Genomic DNA, 20,248 nt, shown 5'->3' with positions numbered 1-20,248 from the left:
AAATCAATTGCATAATTTAAGTATTTAACATACAATTATTGAATGGTAATTTTTGCAACAAACATTAAAAGAAAGAAAAAAAAAAAAAAGGAATTTGACCTCATTTTATCTTAAAGGGCCACTGTAAGTAAATATTTTCTATGCCTGTTACTAACTACCCCAAATACGCTTTTTATCAATAGAATTTCATTAACACATCTCTACCGTATATCAGAAATCTTGTCTGCAAATTTAATTGTTTTCCAAACCCACTCCGTGGGTATCCTTTGCTCTGTACCAATCCGTTTACAATAGCTTAGGTTTCAAAATGGCGCTTTAAACAGAAAGTTATTGGTTTAAGTATTTTAAACATGCAGTGTTGAAAATAGTGGGCAGGATAACGTGACATCATCGGCGAATAAAATATATAACTTTTAGAACATTATCAAACTTCGTTTTGGAGAAAATATAGGTCAGTAGGTTTTAATTCATGTTTATTAACTTTAATATGTTAGTTGTTTAGCTTAACAATTATAACAAAGTAATCCTTTAATATTGGCATACATTTTAGCAGGGTGGTTCATAGTAGGCCATGTGCTATTGTTATAAATGGTGTGTGTGTGTGTGTCTCTATTTTGATTTTTTATATAAGCAACACATCCAACAAAATCTCATTTATTAGAGCAAGTAAATTTAAAGAAACATTAAGCACCTCAAAATAATATAAATTGTTTAAATGTAGTAAAACAACTTTGCAATATACTTTAATTATTTTTGTACGAATTATTCTCAGGCTAATCTTTGCTCTGAATACATAAATCAAGCAATGATTTATTTAGTGTTTAATGTCATTTTAAGACCATCAACCCTACACTTCTGTGCGTTTAACTGCCACTCTGGATCTGCAGAGCATTTTTGGTCCAGAGGGAAAACCGCCTATCACCCAATACAGAATAATTTACTTCAAATTCATAGCCCATTCATTTCATTGAGTAAGTTTCACATGTCACTATTTGAGTCCCCTAAAAATGTCAAAGTTTTTGTTGAGTGTTAAAACTGAAATGCAAAGTTTTTAACATCAGGGTAATTAAAATTATATATATATATATATATATATATCACACACACACATATATATATATATATATATATATATATATATATATATATATATATATATATATACACACACATATATATGTATATATATATATATATATATGTATATATATACATATACATATATATATATATATATGTATATATATATATATATATACATACATATATATATATATATATATATATATCTCCCTGTCCATCAGATGGTGTATCTGAACATTCTTATTTAGCATCTACAAAAAACCTTTAAGAACAGTAGAGTAAGCATCTCAACCTTAAAAAGAATTTTACCCTGTGCATCCCACTGATACTAGAAAATACATGTTCTCTGACCACCCAACTAAAATTTTAAGCCAATATTAAATATATGAAATGCTTGTTGCAAATTATCAAATCATTAGATTAAATTATGCAATTAAATTGCGCTCTGGCTAGCTTAAATATATAAAAAGGTTGCAGATGGACTCACATTTGCAGTAACTGCTTCTTAAAATTAGTGGCTGCAACTGAAAAGCCTCAAAACCAGCTTCATAAATTTACCCAAGTACCATTCATGAATAACAGAAAATGTTATAGTATTGCAAAGTATTAATCTGTCCTATACCCGGCTACTTAATAATGCCATTCAGCAGGTAAAATTTCTGTGGAGAACACTGATATATACCAACACAAACCAACCCCAATGCTTCCTAAGTGCCATATTTTTTGTTATCTTTGGTACTTTTAATTGTTTTAGAATTACCAAAAAATAATTTACATTTTCTAACGACTGCATTTAATAAATTTAAAAAGCCTAATAGACAATGTATATCACTTAAGACCGGTTACAATTGAACTGAAAAAAAAACTAAAATAATAAATGATATCATGACCCTTGAGATATATTTTCTCTATTCACCCTTTCTACTTTTGTAAAGAATTAATGAGATCATATAACCCCCCCCCAAGCGCACTAAGGAATCATTCATGTGCACACTTCATTTTAAAAAGGTTTCCCCCCCCAATTATTGAGTGATCTTTGACACACTGATGGATTTACCATTATAAGATGAAGAGCAATTAGTTCTAGGTCATCTTTAAAGAAAAAGTGCTTCTACAGTGATGTGGTCTGATAGCTTGTTTGATTTGTTCCCAGCAGATCTGATTCAGAAGAGTCCTAATTTGGGTTGCACCGATGCCATTTTTTTTTTTTAATACTGAGTACAAGTACTTTTTTTTTTTTTTTTTTTTTAAATAAACACCGATACCAATTACCAATAAAAAAAAAATTTGTCATGTGACAGTGTCCCAATCACAATACAGACTAATGATTTAAGATAGCTTCTTTATAATTATGAAGAACTGTAACTCAAAAGACATGAAATAAAACAGTTTTATTTGCTTGTTGTCACAAAGTTGTAAAAAAACTTGAAGACATTTCACAGAACATGTTTATAAATAAAATTACAATAGAATATATTCATAACAATAATAACAAATGTAATATCACAACCAACCAAAAGTGCAATACTGTAAAAAATATAACAGTGCACTGTTTAAACATGCGGAACAACGCTATGGGCTAGATTACATTTGACTGGTAAGTTTTACTAATGCTCTCATTGCATGTCCAACTCCATTAAAGTCTATGGAGTTGGAAATGTGAACAGAGCATTGGTATAGCTTATATATCAAATGTAATCTAAATCTAGTCCTATTATTGTAAGATGTGTGTTCATAGGAATTAAAAAAAAAAAAATCCTAGGAACACTTCTTGCAATTATATAAGCTAAGGTTGCTCCTCAGTGTACAGTATGTTTTGAGCATAATTGTGCAAGATAAGAACTAGAAGTATAATAGACAATCTAGCAAATAATTTTGGGCTATTTTAGCCAGAGCTGGAAATCTCAGTTTATCAACTGCCCAGTACTTCAGGGGTTTGTCTGAACGAGGCCCAGTGATCTCTCCTACAATAATACAAATAATAACAGCAACTTCAATTGGAAGAACAGAAATGAGAAATGTTTAGTCAAGTCTCCACTACAGCTTAAGTTAAAATTAAATGGGAACATGCAGTTTGAAAAAACTCCACAAGATGGTGTATGGGTAGGAAGTGGAGGTATCTGTTTAAGTATCGGTGCTTTTGCACGAGTACAGGTACTCATGCAAATACTTGGTATCGGCACCGATACAGGTATCGGTGCAACCCTAGTCCTAATAGATACTTAGGCCATCTTTAACCATTTAAACTATTGTAATTATATGTTTGTGTGAAACACTTATAAGCGCAATGATTGCTAAAACAACCTTATAGGATTGTGTACTGACTGCTTTGCTGATGGGAATATGCCGGTCTGCTCATACAATCATGGTAGCCACCAAATGCACAGATGTACAAGGGCTGTGTGATTTGACATTTGTGCTTCCTGACTATTAAAAGAGACACTAAAGTCAAAAATAAAAACTCACGATTTAGAGCATACAATACTATTTGTGATTGGTTGATAACTGTCACATGACACAGGGGGAGAGAATATGTAATTAAATTTGGCAGAAATTTTTTTTTACAAAAATAAATGTGTACCACTCCTCTAAAATTCATAGTCAGTGCTATTGCATAGTTATTTATTCTACTGTATTCAATGGTCATTTAAGAGAACTTGTCTGTGTCCCTGATATCGGTGGGAGTTTTTAACCAAAAGGTCAGTGTTTCTCAGTCAGTGACATACAAAAGTCAAGTTTAATAAAGAGAAATGCCAGCCATGAGGATTCCTAGAAATGCAAGCATATTTGATTATTGGATGCTCAATCTGCCTATAGGATGATAGCAGTGCAGTCAAAGAACATGCAAAGTTTTTTTAAAGTAATTACCGCAACCTAAAACGTCCTGCAAAAATACTTCTAGTTAAACTTAAAAACTACTGTCCATGACAAATTTTTCATATTAACTTTACTTCAAAACGAAGATATTTTGTATAGATATTTTTTTTATTTTATTTTTTTTTTTTTAAAATACAGATCATCAGAACATAGAAAACAAAAATATTAAAGCAATGAACGTCCATGGACTCAAACTTTATTATTGCACTGCAAATTCAACACAAAAAATATATTAGAACAAATATATATATATATATATATATATATATATATTATTTTTTTTAATGTTACTAATGTTTCTTCTCCATCTTCATAATTTAGAGTTTGTTATTAAATTTCCTCTTAAACCAATACAAATCACCTTTAAAAACAAAGATTTTGGTCTCATTATTAAGCTATGCCCATGAATATCCAAATAAATTTAACAAGGATTTTTAACATCTGCAGATTTACCATGATCAGATTAACTAATAAAAATGTGTAGGAATATTCAGATTGTGTTTTCACTGTATATCAGTGACATATAAAAAAAAGTGAAAGGGCATCTAAAACCAGTGGATAGTTGTAATACTGCCAGAATTGCAACATATTGTGCCCTGTCTATCATTCTGCAAAAGCATTGTTGGTTGGAGCAGATCATAGGGAGTGACAGCTGTTTAAACTGTCTTGTCCCGTGTAGAAAAGGCTACACCTACTAGTGACGCTAAACAAGCATGATAAAACGATCAGTCCATGGTATATTTGATTTAGTTGCGGAAGAAATGAATCTTTACTGAATGTTTCAAAAACAAGTATGACATTTTTCATGTTTTATAGAAAGTGCACAGACATCTCTTTAACATGGGATGAAAAGGCTCTATACCATACCGTAGTAGAAGGATGGCCTGCCATGCTTATATAGTTTCCACGCCTTCAAATCTGCTGAAAGCGGAGAGTGAATCGGCTGTCAGTCTGGCTAAAGGAATAATACAACGCTAGAAAAAAAGACAATATTCCCTTTCAAATCTTGTAAACATAAAAGAAAAAAATATATAGAGAGCGTTAACATTGTTCATTACCTAAACAATTAGCAAAACAAAAAAGGAGGGGGGAAAAGAAACAATATGACATTACTTTATTACTTTAACCATGCATGAATCAATGTATGGAGGGATGGCTGGATTATTTTACAGTATAAAACTAAATTCACTATTACAGTGTAAAATGCAAAAAATAAAAAAAATAGAAGCAACACCTTATAGCGTTCATTATTTTTATGACATTATTACATAATAAAAGTTAACACAAACTTTAGTTTTTTTCCCTAAAATGTACTAGGACAAAGAACCAATGGTACAATCTTAACATACTCCAGTTTTAATGTTGCTTTCGAAAGTGGCATGGGAAATGGTGTTTCAGTCCATTCTGACCTCGTTTCTAGCTCCACTTCTGTATGTGCATCAATAGATTGCAGGTCAATAGAGAAGACTGTTAAAAGAGGGAAATATATATAGAATACGTCATTACATTTGCACCCGCGTATTGTACACATGTACACATTGTATAAATAACAAATAAACAAACATGTTACGCCAATGATAATTTGTGACAGAATGATGAAGGGAAGAAATTTACGCTTTACACAGGAATGATACCCACGGCCATACATATAACATGCACCTCTTTGTGACACGGGCCTGCTTTCTGCAGTAAGCAGTGCCGAAGGCTACAGGCGGGGGCGGGGCCTTCGGCTTCTGCCAAATGAGAGACAGGGGACTAAGCTTTCATAAAGCTCCAACAGAGCCGGGCAGGCAAAAACCTAGCGTGGAGGCGGGATGGATAGAAGATAAACGTTGTCCGGAAAATGAGGACTGAAGAATTGCAGAAGTATACCCTGCAGGTCCGGGAGTATGGCGGGTAATAGCTAACGCAAAATGCCGCGCTCATGTACTTACTGAGTAAGAATACGATATCACAAACACTGAAGCTGGATGGCAACACAACATTCCCATCTGCATCCTTCACTAACTCCGGAGCATCATTCTAAAAAAAAAAAAAATCCTTCCGCCGATTGAATCTAGAAGAAAGTGATGTAATTAGGCTGACGCTGGACGTGGATCGTTTCACAATACACGTTCACGGCGTCAAAATATTCTACAGCTCCACTTTTCCCATAAAATAGTCCGCATCAGTTGAGAAAAATCAAAAAAATTTCATGTAATTATATTTCGTGATTTAAAGAAATATCATACAATTTCTTCGTAATGTGAGCGGAGATGCAAATCTGCATGTATATTAGATGAACTTTTAAACTATTAATTTATGGAATATGTCAAACGTGTAAAATTTATCAAAAACTGTTGAAAATCAACTTACTTAAAACAATATATAATAAAGCAAAGATATGCCATAGCCACACTGAATAATGGTGACGTATGAGTAATATAAGTCTTTTAATTTCCACTAGATATTTTACACTAGATTTTTTCATTGCATAATAAATATTTTGCAGACGATCCATTTATATAGCCCATCTGGGAGTGTTTTTGTAACAATGTATAGTTTTGTTTATTTTTTTTTAATAACATTGTGCTGATTTTCAGATTAACAAAGCCCAAATGTTTTATATGTTGACTGATGTCTACAGACTCCTGTTTGTTTAATCTGTTTTTTCATAAGGAAGGGAGTAGTGTTTACTATTCATGTTTACCCAGCCCCCTTTACTAGGTGTTCCAGCCTAAACCTCATAAACAGTGCTAAACATGGAGCTTCTAAATAAAAGTTTTTAAAAGGTTTTATACTGGATTTTTAGATCAGTATCTGTGTATATTCTTCTTTATAGTAGTGTCTATTACATACAGTTATATGAAAATTGATGTACAATGTCCATTTAATATATTGCAGAAACTGATCTGCCAGCTTTAAAAATGTTTCATTGCATGCATTAAAGGGAAAGAAAAGTCAAAATTAACTTTTATTATTTAGACTAGGTATGCAATTTAAACCACTTATGTTATCAATTTACTTTGTTTTCTTGTTATCCTTTGTTGAAAAGTAAAATAAGGTAGGCGGATAGAATTTTAGGGGAGTGCAGGTGTCTGTAGAAATCTATGGCAGCAGTTTTTGCAACTAGTTATAACGTTACTATAAACATTGTTGCAAACACTTTTGCTAGATGGCTATAGACACTTGTACATTCCTGAGCTCCTAGGATTACTCTTTAACAAAAGATAATGAAAGAATATAATAACAAGATATTGTTTAATGTGCATAAGATTGTAATGTGAAATATTTTAATTATCTCCCTAGTTAAACAAATCTCTATACATATAAATCCATGTTTCTCTATGTATGTGTATATATGTCATTGTAAAATCCCTGCATCTGGTTTTTTTTTTTCTAACCCCCGAGATCTCCTATATTTGAGCCCTTATAACTTTTGTGTGCAATATATATTTTAAATAATTTTTATTGGGCAGTGTTAATACGAGTGTAAATGTACTTTGTTATGTATTTTTGAAGTGTTTCGTGAAACTTTGTTGTTGCGGAAAACTGTTAACTACAGTTCATCGAGCACGGAAAGGATTGTTGTGTAATAGGCTATTGCGTGCGCGCAACCACGATTTTTCAAGACTTGTAATATCAGAGCAATGAACTTTGCTTGCAAATAGACCATATCGCTTGTGGAAAAAACATACAGTGCGACTCGTAATCTTGCCCATGGTGAGGTATTAGCTAATAATATCCATTTTATTCATTAGGCTTTCAAAAATATAATTTATTTTGCATTTTCAAATTATCTGATTTAAGAAACTGATTATAGAAACTTATAATTATGTAAATAGATGTACCATGGTCTCATCTGAGTTATAGATCTCCATCGTTACCTGATTATGATCACACCAGGCACTAAAGAGTATCAAAGAGGATTGGTTGTCAAGGATGGAGCTAGTACAGAAAAAGTAATCTAGTCTTGCATAAGATTTATGGGGCACGGAAAAATGTAAATAGTCTCTCTCTCAGTTGAATTAAAAGGTCTCCGTACATCATAGTAATTGAACTGGGTCATCAGAGACCAAAAATGTCTGGCCATAATCTCAAACTTTCTGTCATGTCAGAATATGGTTGAACATTGTTTATCTTTCTTTTCTTCCCAGATCATGTTAAAAATGCTACACTGTTGTAATTTGTCAATCTGTATTAAAGGAACAGTCTACTCCAGAATTTGTATTGTTTTAAAAGATAGATAATCCCTTTATTACCCATTCCCCAGTTTTGCATAACCAGCACGGCTATATTAATTACCTTTTATCTAAGCCTCTGCAGACTGCCCCCTTATTTCCATTCTTTTGACAGACTTGCATTTTAGCCAATCAGTGCTGACTCATAAATAACTCCACAGGAGTGAGCACAATGTTATCTATAAAGTACACATTAACTAGCTCTGCCTAGCTGTGAAAACCTGTCAAAATGCACTGAGATAAGAGGTGGCCTTTTAAGGGCCTATAAATTAGCATATGAGCCTACTTAGGTTTAGCTTTCAACAAAGAATACAAAGAGAGCAAAGCAAATTTGATGATTAAAATAAATTGGAAAGTGGTTTAAAATTACATGCCGTATTGAAATCATGAGAGTTTTATTTTGACTAGACTGTCTCTTTAACCCCTTAAGGACCAGACCATTTTTCAATTTCTTACCCTTGAGGACCAGGGCTATTTTTACATTTCGGCGGTGTTTGTGTTTAGCTGTAATTTTCCTTTTACTCATTTACTGTACCCACACATATTATGTTCTTTTTTTTTCGCCATTAAATGGAGTTTCTAAAGATAGCATTATTTTCATCATATAATTTGATCCCCACAATCTGTTACACATCTACAACCACCAAATAACATCCATGCTAAATAGTTTCTAAATTTTGTCCTGTCCTGAGTTTAGAAATACCCAATGTTTACATGTTCTTTGCTTTTTTGCAAGTTATAGGGCAATAAGTACAAGTAGCACTTTGCTATTTCCAAACCATTTTTCTTTTTTTCAAAATAAGCGCTAGTTACATTGTAACACTGATATCTGTCAGGAATCCCTGAATATACCTTCACATGTATATTTTTTTTTTTTAGTAGACAACCCAAAGTATTGATCTAGGCCCATTTTGGTATATTTCATGCCACCATTTTACAGCCAAATGCGATCAAATAATAAAAATCATTAACTTTTTCACTAACTTTTTCATAAACATTTGTTTCTCACCGAAATTATTTACAAACAGCTTGTGCTATTATGGCAAAACTGGTTGTAAATGCTTCCCTGGGATCACCTTTGTTCAGAAATATCAGACATTTATGGCTTTGACATTACGTTTTGGTTCTCTTCCCTCCCCCACCTCACAATTGTCACCGCCATCTTAAGTACTGGCAGAAAGTCTGCCAGTATAAAAATAATTTTTTTTGTTGTTGTTTGTTTTTTTATTTTTTTATATATATTTTTTATGAAGTGTAGAATCCCCATTACCCCCCAACCTCCCTGATTCCCCCCAAACAGCTCTCTAAGCCTCCTCGACCTCTTGGCCACCATCTTAGGTACTGGCAGCTGTCTGCCAGTACCCATTTTTCCTACAAATTTGCCCTTTTTTGTAAAAAAATATAATACCTTATTTTCTGCAGTGTAGCTTCCCCCCCTAAATACCCTACCCCCTCCCCCTCCCGGATCCCTTTCCAAAAATCTTTTTCCTTTCCCATTTCTCTCCTTCGGCTGCAGTATATGATTACGTGCACGCGCACGTGCTCCCGAGCCCCGCCCACCGCCTCATCACGGACATGATCCGGAACACGCACCAGCGATGGGCCCCCCACCCACCTCCCTGCTATTGCTCCCACGTACCACCGGTATCTGATGCAGAGAGGGCTACAGAGTCACCCTCTCTGCATTGGTAAATCTGCAAATCTATTTCTGCAGTGCCCCACTTGTGGGGCATGGAGAAATAGTGCAATCTCGCAATTTTGAGTGAGATTGCGGCAGAGAGAAGCCTAGGACTGCAGCGATGTACAGGGTACTTCGCTGGTCCTTAAGGGCATAACGACCAGCGTCGTAAAGCGTACAAAGCTGGTCATTAAGGGGTTAATACTTTTTTTTTTTTTTTTAGAAAGCTGGGTTGTTTGATGTTAAAGGTATAGACAGAAACTAAGGTATATAAGATATAGTTCAATTTATAAACTAGAAATTATAAAATGTGCTTGGGGATCTTTTTCTCCATGTTCTAACTCATAGGCCAAGTTTTTTTGGTAAAACCCCTAGATTTTTTGGGATGGGAGGATTTCTAGACCACCGGAAATTGTTTAAAATGTAGTCTAATAGAATCCACAGCCCTCTAGTGTGTTTCTTGTAGAAGCACTACATCCCTTTTCTTCATAAAAAGGTGGCCGCTCGGGGCATTTGGCTATTTTCAGAGCCGTATTATTCCTTCTTGTTAAAGTGCAACGCACTAAGATCTGTGGAAATCACAGGGGACTGTGCTTTGAAAGAGTATTGAGACCGCATACTATTCTGACATCATCTACTATTTGTAAGATGACTGCCTTCTGATGGGAAGTTTAGAACATGCAATCTTACTTACAGTTTAGTAGAATCCAGAAAAGATCTGACAGCGCTCAACCTTTATTATTATATTTTCTATAGTTTAGTAGAATCCAGCAGTAGCTTAACTCAGACAAGTACTACAACAGAGATTTGTAAATCCTTCATGCTTTATTGTTAATTATTGTTACAGGAGAAATAATTCTAAGGTTCCAGAAGTGGTAATGCCAGGTAAAAAGAATTTGCCTCTACAAAACTATAGCAGAAAGTTCTAGCAAACTTTACACACACTGAATAAACTAAAATGGAGGCAGGAAGTGACCTCAAAAGGTCAGAGGTAGAACAGAGAATATACATTAAATTGAATACAATAATAAAACATAACACTAGAGGGAGCACAAGAACTAAAATAGCACTTAAATAGGGCTTAAAAGGGCAGTAAACCTACATACTAATGTTATATAATTCTGCACATAGTGCAGAATTATATAACATTAGCTTACCGGCAGATGTATACTTTCAATTATTTCAGAGAAATTGTATGTAAAAACCAAATTTTACCAGAATGCTGCTCCTTGCTCTACTGAGCGGGTCTGGTTTTTACACAGCGCATCGCGGCAACATTGTCTAGTCACAGTGTGCCTGGTCGTGCCATTAAAATGAATGTAGCTCGCTCCCGCTCTGGTCTAGTAGCACTTAGTAAACTTAGTATGTAAGTTTACTGCCCCTTTAAAGATGTACATATGAAAATATGGACAGAACACTCCCCATTTGGTATCTGTAGATACCACTATAAAAATCAATCAATAAATAATAAACATACAAATGTTAATTGAAGCCTCTTTATCCATGAGACCTGCAAGACAAAGAAAGAGGGAGAAAGAAACATATAAAATGCAAATGCAAACATAAGTCCATGTTATTTTCACATGAGTATTCTTTAATAGTATCAGGACTGGCACTGTCCCCTGTAGTCATCTCTCTATTGTAATCCTTACAAATTGTCAACCAGTGTCTATGCGTGTAATCACTGTCCATGTGAAATAGAAGTACAACTTCTGTAATCTAAGACCAGGTACACTGGTAAGAAGTGTAGTAGCTTGAAGGTGGTTCTCTTTATCAGGTCCCACAAACTCAAATGTAGTACTGGTTGATGTTGTATCTGTAGAGTGTAAGAAGAATGCTGGTCCTGTCAGACATGTAAATTTCATGAATTGTGCTGAAGTTAATGACCTGATTGCAAGATCTGCAGTATTTTAGGCAATAGGTACATAATAACATTGCTCTGGTTTTGTAGATCTCCTGATGCGTTCTGCTCTGTTGCTGATAAATCCTACATGTGGTTTTCCTTCAATGTCGGTCACTTTTAGGTAGGCCACTGTTGCAATAGCTTCTGTAGATGCATCTGAGAAGATGTAGATCTCTGTTACTGTAGCTGTTGAATTAGATATAGAAGCATAACAACGTGGAATACTGAACTTTTCAAGAGCCTTCAAAGAATCCTTCCACTTTTCCCACATCTGACGTTTCTCTATAGGTAGTAAAGTATCCCAGGACTTTGACTCTGATGAAAGCTGTCTAAGCAGAGACTTTCCTTGTATAATTACTGGATCTACGAACCCCAGTGGGTCATAAACACTGTTAATAATCGATAAAACACCATGTCTAGTGTGTGGCTTTTCATCAGTAGAAACTTTGAATACAAATTCATCAGTTGATATGTTCCAATGTAGGGAACAAACAAATAGCAAAAGATCCTACAGAGTAAAGAGAGAGGGATAAATTATCTCCCAACTGACCTGGTTCAATTTATCATTAAGAGAGGTAAACAGTGAGGAGTGTTCTTAGAGCATATGGCAATATACGAATTCAAAGAAAACCCCTATTAAGGAGATAGGGAAAAAGAATGCTCTTTCTACACATCAAATTATTTGACACAACATTAAAATATAACTTTTACTTGTGATTACATAAAATGACAGCTTCAATAATAATGCGAATACACTATTGTAGCGTGCCAGATGAAAATTTAAAAACACAATTCCGTGGGATAGACTTGTTACATTCGCAACAATGTTGCCAGGCCCTGTATTTATCCGGATGGGTAATATAATGGAAGGAAAAGGGGCAACAATACTTTGTTAAGGAAAGACTCTATTTAGGATCAGTATCCTGTATTGCCTTATATTAGGGTAGAGTAATCACTTAATTATATTATAGTACCCTTCCTATCCTTCCCCCCCATACCAGTTAGTAAAGTTTTAGCAACAATATTTTTTACATTAAATACATTTTTGAAATAGTCTTAACCAACAGAGTGCTATTAAAAAGTAAAACGGATGCCCCTAACACGGTCGCGTTTCACTATACGCTTGCTTAGTGGGGACCCCTCTGATCAGCTTGCGATTGTCCCTAACTGTGACCTTTGGGAATATTTGTATTTTCTTAAAAAGGGCATTTTCAATTACTTCTGGACTACCATAGGTCTGATCCAAACGTTCCCAAACCATTTTTAAACCTGCAACTGGGTTGTCTACATGGACAGCTCTGAGCCTTTTAACACGTTCTGCAGATTCAGCACCGAACCACTTTACCAGCAGATCAAGCTCTTCTCTAGTAGATCTTCAACAGCAGTCTTGAATGTAGACTTCCAAGATCTGTAGTTCTCTGGCAGGTCATCAAATTTTGTAAGACTTGTATTGTATTGTAGTAAGCTCACGTCGAATCATATAGCTTGCAAACTCAGACATCTCTAACCACACAGTCTTTGTTACTGGAGGTGCCTGAAAATCACTTGGATAATAGTAATTGAATGCTGAAAGATAGTATGGATTCACTGATACATTTAATCCAGCTGAAGCCTTTTCTTTCACTAATCTTAATGGAAGTGACAGTGATGGGCCCCATACTTTCTTGTTTACAAGAGGTTGTGTGATTTGTGCATTGACACCTGAGCTGCTTATCCACTGAATTGCATCTGTTCTGGCTGGAGCAATTGGATCACTATAGAGATGTATATAATTTGTGGTAGGGTGCACGTCATTCCAACCTCTGTCTTTATAAACATTACTTCCTTCTTCCTCCTCAAAGGAGTTGCAGTGTTTTCCACTCTGGTTAAGAACATAATCACATGTTTGCTTCTCTGGGTACTCTGATGCCACCAGACTGATAGGATATTCTAGGAGTACTTCTGTATTGGCTGTCTCAAGTACCTTTAATCTTTCCATGGCGACAGCTACTTCTTTTTCAGTCTAGAATACAAAAGATAGAGGGCGCCACATGGTGCAAATCAGACAGGTACACCAGAAAGTAGAGATGCAGGTGATGTTAATCCTACTCACGTGATAAAAAGCACAATTGTGCTGTACAGGCAGGCCGAAACCAAAGGTCGTCTGGCAGACTCTTAGGCACACCAGGAGCAGGGGATATTCTCGTCCCACCAGAGGGAGTCCAGAGATAATCCTAGATGGCGCAGGGAATGTCAAGCCAGGGTCAGTGGTGATGACTAGTACTCCAAAATAACCAGTGACAATCAGTGTGGTGAAATCCAAGTGAAAAAAATGCAGCAGCGAGATAACAAATGGTTAAAAATGTAATAAAAAGATTAAAACAACAGCAACTCGTTTCTCAGTGGCACAGCACTATTTCCTCTGGTAGCCTGATTTTGTTTTATTAATATCTTCTTGTGCTACATATATGTTATTGTTTGTGCATTTGATATTAACTGTGTAATTTTTGTGGCATTTTTTGGTTCACTAGATCTATTATACCAGACTATACCACTTCATTGCCTACACTTCTATTATACGGTTGGCGCCTCTTATAGATATTAGCTTGGCACTTAGTTGCTTTTGCATATCTTGTTTATCTCTATACTTCTTTTTCATTTTGCAGTATTTCTAAATCGGTTTCTTTTTTTCGCTGCTTCCAATTCTTTTTACTTTTCCCATTTTGCTGCTTCTAATTCTTTTTCCTATTTTGCTGCTTCTAATTCTTTTTCCTTCTCCTGTTTTGCTGCTTCCGTTTTCAGTGTTGCTTCTTTTTTGCTAAAAGAGGCGCGCATCAATTCAGTTTCTGCTTCTGCATGTGCTTTGATAATGGTGGAGCTTATAGATGAAGAGGTAATACTTCTAGATTTAGCAGAGCAAACTGTTGAAGCAGCACGCATTGATCTGGATTCTAGCAAGTCTGCATTCCTGCTTTCAACTGTTGCTGTTCAACTTTTGAGTTGCATGACAACCTTTCATAATTTTCATAACAAGCATTAAGTCTCTCAGCAATCTTGTTTAACTGTTCTCTGTCATCAGGAGTTTCATTAGCTAAAGACAAACATTTTCTAACCTTTTCCCATATTTCATCCAATGCATCCACTAGTTCATCTTTCTCAGTTTGATAACTTTGTATGACTTTCTCAGTGGGTTTTATTGTATGCTGTGGTCTAATGTTCTGCTCTTTCTCCTGTGACAGTGTAGTTTGTATTGCAAGTTCTTTTTCAGACATTTTGAATCACTAAATTAGAGCTATTTTTAACTGCAGTAGTAAATTTCTCTGTGGAAAACTGACAGTTTATAAAAGTTCAGTGTACACTTCTCAGCCAATAGGAATGCAAGGGACGCCATTTTGAAACGGCTCCCTTGCATTGAAGATTCAGTGTACAGCGGCGACCATATGAAGTGGACGCTCCGCGCCAGATGTCTTGAACGATGGACCCGCTCTGTGCAGCCAGGATGAAGATAGAAGATGCCGCCTGGATGGATTAAGACCTCACCGCCTGGATGAAGACTTCTCACCGCCTGGATGTTTGGACTTCAGAAACTGTAAGTGAATTGTCGGGGGTTAGTGTTTTTTTTACTTTTTTTTAGGTGGGTTTTTTTTTTTTAGATTAGGGTTTGGGCGTTCTTAAAAGAGCTAAATGCCCTTTTCTGAGCAATGAAAACGAGCTGAATGCCCTTTTAAGTGCAATGCCCATACAAATCCCCTTTTCAGGGCAATGGGTAGCTTAGGTTTTTGTTACAGTTAGGTTTTTTATTTTGGGGGGCTGGTTGGGTGATGGGTTTTACTGTTGGGGGGTCTTTGTATTTTTTTTCTGGGAAAAGAGCTGGCTTCTTTAGGGCTATGCCCTACAAAGGCCCTTTTAAGGGCTAGTGGTAGTTTATTGTAGGCTATGGTTTGTTTTTTTTTGGGGGGGGGGGCTTTTTTATTTTTATAGGGCTATTAGTTTAGGTGTAATTGTTTTTATTTTGGATAATTTTGTTTGTTATTTTTCATTATTTAGTGATTGTTATTTTTTGTAATTTAGTATTTTTATTTTTTGCAACTGTAAAAAATTTTTTTAGTAGTGTTGTTTTTTTTTAAATGTGTAATTTAGTTTATTTAATTTTAGTATAATAGTAATGTTAGTTTAATATATAGGGCTCCATTACATATGCGGCGTTGCCCACAAAAGCCGCCACCGGCGGTTTTGGTATCTAATATACAGCGCTGCATATAAATGCGGCACATATATTTCATCTGTCGGCCGCAAATTTTACTCCCATAAGCTAACATGGGACCGTCTCGCAAATTGGTATCCAATATTCAGCGCAAGGACTTACGTGGCGAAAATGGAGAAATTTTAATCCATTTTCACCTCGCCACACAAAGGTAGCCGCAGCAAGCCTTGCACTGAGTATGGGAGCTCTGTAACAGTGTCACCCCCCCCCCCCCCAGAAAGCAGACACACACAAAAACACAGGCAAACACACATAGGAAACACTCAGACACACTTAAAAACATACTCAGATGCACACACAAACACTCGGGAAACACACTCAGACACAAACACAAAAACACACACACAAAAACACTGAGACACACAAAACTCAGACACACACATACAAAATATGTAAACTGCACTGCATTAATTAGGAAGCTCATGCCTAGAGCTGCTCCCTGGCTCAGCAGAACATCAAATGAAAGATAAACAGAGCACTCTAAAATAAATCACTGAAGAAAAGGTTTAGGCACACAAACTATGAAAATTCTGCTCTCTGACTCTGTTCCAAGTCTGTCAGTGCACAGCCCTGGGCCGCATGTCACTGAGCAGTGAGCACAGATAGGCAGGCAGGTTTAGGCATGCAGCGCAACTTTGCAAGCCCCACGGCACACCCACAACATTCATAGTGAAATTGGGCAGGGGAGGAGCAAAGTCCGTAACTAACTGAAAATATAAACTAACGCATGTGCAATATCTATCTACCTGTCAACTGCAATCCCCCACCGCAATGACTAATAAATCATATTAACCCCTATATCCGCCTTCAAACCCACACCGCAAGTAATAATTACATTATTATCCCCTATATCCGCCATCAAACCCACACGCAAGTAATAATTAAATGATTAACCCCTATATCCGCCAACCCCAACATCGCAAACTACCTAATGTATTAACCCCTAATCCGCCATTAACCCACATTGCAAAGTCCCTATTAAAACTATTAACCCCTAAACCACCATTAACCCACATCGCAAACTACCTATTAAAACTATTAATCCCTAAACGGCCATCCCCCACAACGCAAATAAATCATTAAATTACTAAGCCCCCTAACCTAACAACCACTAACCTAACACCCCCTAAATTAACCCAAATTACCTAAATTAAAAAATACTAAAGTTACTAAATATTAAAATTAAAAAACCTAACATTACTTTTTAAAAAAAAAAAAAAAAAGTTTAAATTAAGCTAACATGGAAAATAAAAAAATCTAATATTACAGGAAATAATAAACAAATTATCAAAAATTAAAAAATTAAACCTAATCCCTATGAAAATAAAAAAGCCCCCCCAAAATAAAAACACCCCTTAATCTAATGCTGAACTAACAATAGCCCTTAAAATGACTTTTTGCATGGCATTGCCCTAAGTTAAACAGCTCTTTTACATTTAAAATAAAGTCCCCCCTAATAGTAAAAGCTCCCACCCACCAAACCCCTCAAAATAAAAAACCTAACACTAAAAAACCTAATCTACCGATTGCCCTGAAAAGGGTATTTGAATGGGCATTGCCCTTAAAAGGGCATTTAACTCTTTTGCTGCCCTTAAAAGGGCATTTAGCTCTTTTACGAAGTGCCCATCCCTAATCTAAATAAAAAATTTTTTTTAAAAAAACCTAAGTCTAACCCCAGGTTGGTACTCACGGTTCCTGAAGTCCGGCGGAGAAGGTCCTGTTCCAGGTGGTGAAGTTTTCTTCCAAGCGGCTACCTCTTCTTTCTTCTTCCAGGAACAATCCGGCACGCGGAGGGCAAAGCTGAAGACCGATGACCGTGGAGTTGAAGACCGGCGACCATGGAACTGAAAACTGGCGACGCGGAGCGTGGAGAATCATCTTTGTACGATCTCCGCCATACACTAAATAGTGAATTCAAGGTACCCGATTAAAGATGGCGTTCCTTGAATTCCTATTGGCTGATTTGATTCTTCAAATTCAAATCAGCCAATAGGATGAGAGCTACTGAAATCCTATTGGCTGTTCAAATCAGCCAATAGGATGAGAGCTACTGAAATTCTATTGGCTGCTAAATAACTTTATTTAGTGACGGTGATGTCGGGGAGCGGCGAATAGGGGTTAATATATTTATTATAGTGTGGGCGATGTTGGGGTGCAGGGGAATAGGGTTAATAAATTTATTATAGTGTTTGCGATTTTGGAGGGCGGCTGAATAGGGGTTAATAGGTAGTTTATGGGTGTTAGTGTACTTTGTAACATTTTAGTTATGAGTTTTGTGTAACAGTTTTGTTACTTAAAACTTTTTATTTTTAATGTAAAAGAGCTGTTTACCTTAAGGCAATGCCCTGCAAAAAAGCCCTTTTAAGGCAGTGACTCATAGGAGGAAGGAGAGGCACTGCCGCACCTGCCATTTGGGGCAAATAAAAAATATATATATAATTTTATTTAAAAAAAAAGTTAAATAAAGTTAAATGTTTTTTTGTTTTTTTAACATTTCTAACTCTATAATATTGCGCAATAGAGAGGCACTGGGTTCTGGTTTTTCTCTACTGTGCAATATTTTACATGTATTTTTATAACTAGCCGCTCTGCAGCACCACCCGGTGGTGATTTGCAGCAGCAGCGCGACTGAAAAAACTGTTAAAGAGGCACCTCTAATGAGGCCTCGTATTTTCCCTGGGAGACCGGCTCAGCCAATCAACACTGGTCTTGACTCCTGGCCTGGCCCTGCTATATGGTGTCTATTGCGCATGCGCAACGAAGGAGCAGTCTGGCGGCGCGGGAACAACAGTCAGTGCCACTCACTCCTACCTGTTTGGGACTGACTGTCACTTCACTGAGCCAAGTAGCGAGTGGAGCCTGAGCTAATCGCAGCTGCTGCCCCCTGGTCCTGCCTGCCCTGACTGAGGAGGCAGAGTAGTGGCCACCCCCTCTGATCATCAGACACTTAAACTTTAACATCAGAGGGGGCGGCCACTACTCTGCCTTATAATATATTTACTGTGCACAAAATCACAAGATGGCTGCTCATTCTGTAAAATTAATTTAGTAAGCAGAGAAGATTTCAGTACCAACATTGAATTTGCAAGCAAAGAAAATAAATAATTAAAGTGAATGTTTTGGCAGTTTACTGTTAGGAATTTAGGATTAATATGTGATTAGCAGCTAAATATCTTTAGGATGAAATTTGAATAGAGCTCCCCCTGTGGCAATCGTGTAAATTGGCCAAATCAAGTCACATTTCTTATTAACCCATAGTACAATGGTCTCTTTCTGTTCTGGAAAAAGGGGGCAAAATAAATAAAGTATATTGCAATTTATTTATTTTTTAAAAATAATTTTTATATTACAATTTAAAGGTGGTTTATGTCCCATAAGGCCCTTACCATAATTATTAACAAGACCGGTACTCATGGAACTGCAGAGTGACGTTAGTGGACTGGTCTGGTGCTGTATCTGCTTTTGTCTTACTCATTTTGAATGGGTCAACTGTACAGCCGCCTTTGAAGGCTTGACTGTATTACTCAAATAATGAAATTACATGGAATTATTAACCTGATAATAATTACAGCCCCTAAGAATTTGAATTTTGGATTGAATCATAAATTACTTTTTTTGTGTGGCATCTTAAAGGGCCATGAAACCCACATTTTTTCTTTCATGATTTAGAAAGAGAATGTAATTTTAAACATCTTTCTAATTTACTTATATTATCTAATTTGTTTTATTCTCTTGATATTCTTTGCTGAAAAGCATATCTAGATATGCTCAGTAGCTGCTGATTGGTTGCTGCACATAGAAGCCTTGTGTGATTGGCTCACCATGTGCATTGCTTTTTCTTCAACTAAGGATATCTAAAAAATGAAGCAAAATAAATAATAGAAGTAAATTGTAATGTTGTTTAAATTTCTATTCTCTATCTGAATCATGAAAGAAAAGTTTTGGGTTTAGTGGCCCTTTAAAAGGGGGATATGTTGTAATAAAAATACCTTTTTAAAACAAGCTTCCAGTGCTGAATCAATAACATAACATACTATTTTATTTTTATGCTTCCACAATCATTTTGCTTCCTTCTCTTGCTATCCTTTGCTGAAATGTTTATCACTGGTAAGCGCAGGAGCAACAAAGAACCTAGGTTCTAGGAGCTGATTGGTGGCTGCATATTGCATAATGCATACAGATTGTCATTGGCTCACCCATGTGTTTAGTTATAAAACAGTAGTGCATTGCTGCTCCTTCAACAA

General features: G+C 35.9%; 1 protein-coding gene across 1 annotated transcript in view; it reads right to left on the bottom strand.

The window, feature by feature from the left end:
• The window catches only part of LOC128638873 (zinc finger protein 436), a 207,833-nt gene extending 201,858 nt beyond the window's left edge, over positions 1-5,975 (bottom strand). Inside the window, exons 1-3 of the mRNA XM_053691001.1 lie at positions 5,895-5,975; positions 5,311-5,427; positions 4,828-4,967 (exon numbers count right to left, since the gene is read on the bottom strand). Coding sequence (XP_053546976.1) covers positions 4,828-4,851 — 24 coding nt within the window. The 5' untranslated portion in view covers positions 4,852-4,967; positions 5,311-5,427; positions 5,895-5,975. The remainder of the gene's footprint in view (positions 1-4,827; positions 4,968-5,310; positions 5,428-5,894) is intronic.
• Between the last annotated feature and the right edge of the window lie 14,273 nt (positions 5,976-20,248).

The sequence above is a fragment of the Bombina bombina genome, chromosome 8 (genome assembly GCF_027579735.1).
Source record: "Bombina bombina isolate aBomBom1 chromosome 8, aBomBom1.pri, whole genome shotgun sequence".
Classification (NCBI taxonomy): Eukaryota; Metazoa; Chordata; class Amphibia; order Anura; family Bombinatoridae; genus Bombina; species Bombina bombina.
The sequence above is the reverse complement of the archived record's forward strand: the minus strand, read 5'-3'. Positions and strand labels throughout refer to the sequence as shown.